General features: G+C 36.5%; 1 protein-coding gene across 1 annotated transcript; it reads right to left on the reverse strand.

Annotated features, from left to right (window-relative positions):
- Positions 1–813: 813 nt before the first annotated feature.
- On the reverse strand, positions 814–2,442 carry LOC139849441 (uncharacterized). The gene has a single exon (XM_071839099.1). The coding sequence runs from the start codon at positions 2,440–2,442 to the stop codon at positions 814–816; it is 1,629 nt and encodes a 542-aa protein (XP_071695200.1).
- Positions 2,443–5,091: the final 2,649 nt, after the last annotated feature.

Raw genomic sequence — 5,091 nt, forward strand, 5'->3', positions numbered from 1 at the left:
ATCTGCCCCCATTTTAAATGGAAAAATTTGTTCATAAAACTTCACATCTCTAGAAAAGAAAATCATTTTTGAATCAAGACTGTAAAGTTTATATGCTTTTTGAGAACTTGAGTAGCCAATGAACACACATTTATCAGCTCTTGTACCAAACTTATCATGAAGATTAAGTTTGGTAGCAAAACCTAAACAACCAAACACCCTTAAATGATCAAGTGAGGGACACCTACCATAAACCATCTCATAAGGAGATTTACCATTTAAAACAGATGAAGGAGTCCTGTTAATCAAGTAAGCAGCAGTTAACACACAATCAGTCCACATATACAAAGGAACACCACTCTGAAATAATAGAGATCTAGCCACATTTAACAGATGTCTATGTTTTCTATCCACAACACCATTCTGTTGTGGAGTATATGCACATGAAGTTTGGTGATGTATGCCTTCAGACTTAAAGAAAGTACTTAAGTTACTATTAACAAATTCTGTCCCATTGACTGACCTGATCACTTTTATAGATTTGTTAAACTGATTTTTAAACATTTTAACAAAATCAATAAGAATCTGAGAAACATCACTTTTAAACTTTAAAAGGTATAACCAGAAAGACCTGGAATAATCATCAACAATTGTGAGAAACATTCTAAAGCCATCTTTGGAAACAACTTTATAAGAACCCCACAAATCTAAGTGAATCAATTCACCTATACTTGTAGTTTTATGTGTGCTTAAAGGAAAAGGTTCCCTAGTTTGTTTAGCCTTATGACAAATATCACAAGGTGATAAGACATCATTACCAAACTTCAATTGTCCTTACAGAACTTGCATAGCAGGCTCTGTAGGATGACCCATTCTGTTATGCCAAGTAAATTTAGATAAACAACAAGCAACAGCACAATTATTAACAGCATAATTACCACAAACATCATCAAGAACATACAAACCATCTTGAACTCTACCAATCCCCAAGGTCCTTCCCATTATCCCATCCTTTGGTAAATCCTGAATATAGCAATTATTTTCATCAAATCCTATGAATTTCTTACTATCTCTAGCAACTTTGTAAAAAGACAATAGATTAATAGCATAACCAGGTATAACCAATACATCAAAAAGTGTTATATGTTTACTTAAAACAAAATCTCCTATCTTTGAAATTTTTGCACTAGTTCCATTTGGATGATCAACTTTTAAATTTAGATTTGAAATATCAACAACATTTTTTAGATTTTGTTCAGTAGTAATATAATGTTGGTTGGCACCAGAATCAATAATCCAATTTGGATTAGTTTTCATGAACTGAACATTAGTACCTGACATATTAGACTTAAAATCATTGTTTCCTTTGCTATTAATCATTGACAAGATTTTAGTTACTTGCTCTTCAGTGAATGGAAAAGTGGATGAGGAAGTGACAGCTGCATCAGAAGCAGCATTATTATTTGTGAAAGTTTTGTTGTTGTAATTATTTGACCAAGATGAATTTGTGTTGTTATTGTTATTAGAATTATTATTACTGTTACTGTTATTATTCTTAGAAACTCTTCTGTTAAAACTGGGAGGATACCCAATTATCTCAAAACATCTATCAATTGTGTGTCCAAGTTTATTACATTTTGTGCACTTAAGGTTAGGATTTGGACCCCTGTTATTATTAAACTTTGACACATTATTACTGATAATACCAAGATTATGAGATTGAGTTTGAGTTTTAGTATTGAAAGCAGATGAAGTCTGAATTTTGTTAGCAATAAAATTTGAGGAAGATCTATGAGATTCTTCCCTTGAAATAACAGCAAAAGCAGACTTAACAGAAGGTAGAGGATCCTGTGTTAAAAGATTTGTTCTAACAGGTTGATATGAATCATCTAATCCCATTAAAATTTGCATCAATTTTATTAAATCAGAATGTTTTTGAAAAACTTTATTTGCATCACAAGAACAGTTTGGTAATTCAACCATTGCATCATATTGTTTCCACAAAGAGTTTAATTTGTGATAGTATTTAGAAATAGAACCACCATTTTGTGTTAAAGAATTTATTTTATGGTGTAATTTAAACACAATAGATCCATCTACTTTGTTATAAGTCTCCTTTAACTCATCCCACACATCTGATGCAACCTTAGAGAAAATTTGACCAAGATAAAGTTCTTCTGAAATTGAATTTAAAATCCAAGATAGTACAACTGAATTGCACCTATCCCATTGTTTACTTAAAACATCATCATCTGTATCTTTTTCAACAGTTTTATCAATAAAACCTTTTTTATTTTTTGTTTCAAGAGCTAAAATCATGGCACAAGACCAGACTCTATAATTTTCAGTTCCAATTAATTTTATATTGATCAGAGGTGTGCTACTAATGTCACTAGGGTGAAGATACAATGGATCAGCAAAATCAAGTTTGTTGATCAAGGTTTCTCCACCATCATCACTCATATTGAACAATAATAAAGAATAAAAGAGAAGAGTTCAGAGAACTTGATGTAAAAACACGCAAGTTAACTCTTCAAACCACAATCTGCACAGATAGCAGAATAGGGAAGAAACGGTTGCGATCTCACAAGTTACCAATTGGTGAGTAGGAGAAGAGAAACCTTACAGTGATTACTCTGATAGTGTAAAGCAGTGGAAGAAAAAGAAGAAGCAATCACCAGAAAACCCTAATTTTACGAATTAGGGCTTGTAAGAATCAACAACTCCAAAAATAGGAACAATCGACCCTGTGTTCTTCCCCAAGACTTAATCGTAACAGAAAGAAACCAGATCTATCAAATCTAAAAGTACATCTGAGAAATCAAACACGAAGAACAGAAAACCCTAATTTCGACCTCCGTAACAAATTACAACCAGAAATCACCAGATGATCAAGCAATAGATCGCTCTGATGCCATGAACAAATTTAAACAAAGATACAAATCTTATTAATCAACAAATCCACAAAACTTCAATTGTACCAGATCACAGATACAATCTCTAACACGATGAGATTGTTCAATAATAGTAACAATTACAGAATCAAAGAATGAAATCAGAAAATATCAACCAAGATTCAAGAGAATTGAACTTGGGAATAATAAAGCCAAACCCTAGATAATGAAAGAACGAGAGAGAGAGAGAGAGAGAGAGAGAGAGAGAGAATACAGATACAGAATAATGAAAATTATGTGGAATGGATGTGGAAATCCATCGAGGGATGGATATATGCAGAAGCAGACTGGATCTCACATGTTACATGGGCTATAAAACAAGCCCAATATCAATATTAAGCCCAATAGAAAACTTATCAATAAATTAACTCTTTAGCAGCCCAGTATTAAGCACTTGGTAACCATACTTAACATTTAATCAACGTCGCATATTCCCTTTATTATGAAATCTATTTTTCGGAGCTTCATTATTTTGTTGTGTATTGCTACGCCTCGAAACATGGTTTTGGGTGCGTGTTGATGCAACGAACGAAAGTCATTTCTTATGCTTCTCGACAACTCAAAATTCATGAACGAAACTACACGACACATGATCTCGAACTCGGAGCCGTTGTCTTTGCACTTAAAATGTGGAGGCACTATCTTTATGGAACCAAGAGTACTATCTTTACCGACCACAAAAGCCTCCAACACATCTTCGATCAAAAGCAACTAAACATGAGACAACGACGGTGGATTGAAACTTTGAACGATTATGATTGTGAGCTTCGTTACCATCCAGGAAAGGCAAATGTAGTAGCCGATGCCTTAAGTCGAAAGGAAAGAGCGGTGCCTCTTCGTGTCCGAGCTTTAAACATCACCATTCACACCAACCTTAATAGCCAAATTCGGGTATCCCAAGATGAGGCTCTCAAGGATGAAAACATTTCACACGAGCTCTTGAACATTCTCGTCTCTCGATTCGAAGTTAGGGAGACCGGACTTCGATATTTCGCCGGAAGGATTTGGGTGCCTAGATATGGGGAACTACGAAGCCTTATTTTAGATGAAGCCCATAAGTCACGATACTCGATTCACCCCAGTGCCAATAAGATGTACCACGACCTTAAACAACAATATTGGTGGCCGAACATCAAAAGGGACGTAGCTACTTATGTTTCCAAGTGTTTGACCTGTTCCAAAGTCAAAGCTGAACACCAAAGACTGTCCGGACTACTTCAACAACCCGAGATCCCGCAATGGAAGTGGGAAAGGATAACGATGGATTTTGTCACCAAACTACCAAAAACGACGGGCGGTTATGATACCATTTGGGTTATTGTTGACCGTCTCACCAAATCTGCACATTTTCTCGCCATGAAAGAAACGGACAAAATGGAGAAACTTGCACAACTTTACATCAAGGAGATTGTAGCCCGACACGGTGTACCTTTATCGATTATCTCCGACCGAGATGGCCGCTTTGTTTCTAGATTTTGGCGTACCTTGCAAGAAGCGTTGGGAACGCGTTTAGACATGAGCACCGCATATCATCCTCAAACTGATGGACAAAGCGAACGTACAATTTAAACCTTAGAGGACATGTTACGAGCTTGCGTGGTTGATTTTGGAAAAGCTTGGGACAAGCACTTACCTCTCGCCGAGTTCTCTTACAACAATAGTTATCACGCGAGTATTAAAGTCGTACCTTTTGAAGCGCTATATGGCCGAAAATGCCGTTCACCTCTTTGTTGGGCCGAAGTAGGTGACACACAAATCACCAGACCTGAACTCATTCACGAAACCACCGAGAAGATCGTACAAATCCGAGATACGCTTAGGACAGCCCGAAGTCGTCAAAAGAGCTATACCGATAAACGATGCAACGACCTAGAATTTCAATTCGGTGACCGCGTAATGTTGAAAGTCGCGCCTTGGAAAGGTGTAATTCGTTTCGGGAAACGCGGGAAGCTAAATCCGCGGTATATTGGTCCTTTCGAAATCTTGGAGCGTGTCGGAACCGTTGCTTATCGTTTAGATCTTCCTCCTCAATTGAGTTCCGTTCATCCTACTTTCCATGTATCCAACTTGAAAAAGTGCCTTACCGAACCCGATATCGTCATTCCTCTCGAGGAGCTTACCATTGATGACAAACTTCATTTCGTGGAGGAACCGGTTG

This window comes from Rutidosis leptorrhynchoides, chromosome 5, assembly GCF_046630445.1.
Source record: "Rutidosis leptorrhynchoides isolate AG116_Rl617_1_P2 chromosome 5, CSIRO_AGI_Rlap_v1, whole genome shotgun sequence".
In the NCBI taxonomy this organism is placed as follows: domain Eukaryota; kingdom Viridiplantae; phylum Streptophyta; class Magnoliopsida; order Asterales; family Asteraceae; genus Rutidosis; species Rutidosis leptorrhynchoides.

Bases quoted from the DNA above. Each gene is read 5' to 3' on its own strand.
- LOC139849441 (XM_071839099.1), bottom strand. From the start codon at position 2,442: ATGAGTGATGATGGTGGAGAAACCTTGATCAACAAACTTGATTTTGCT.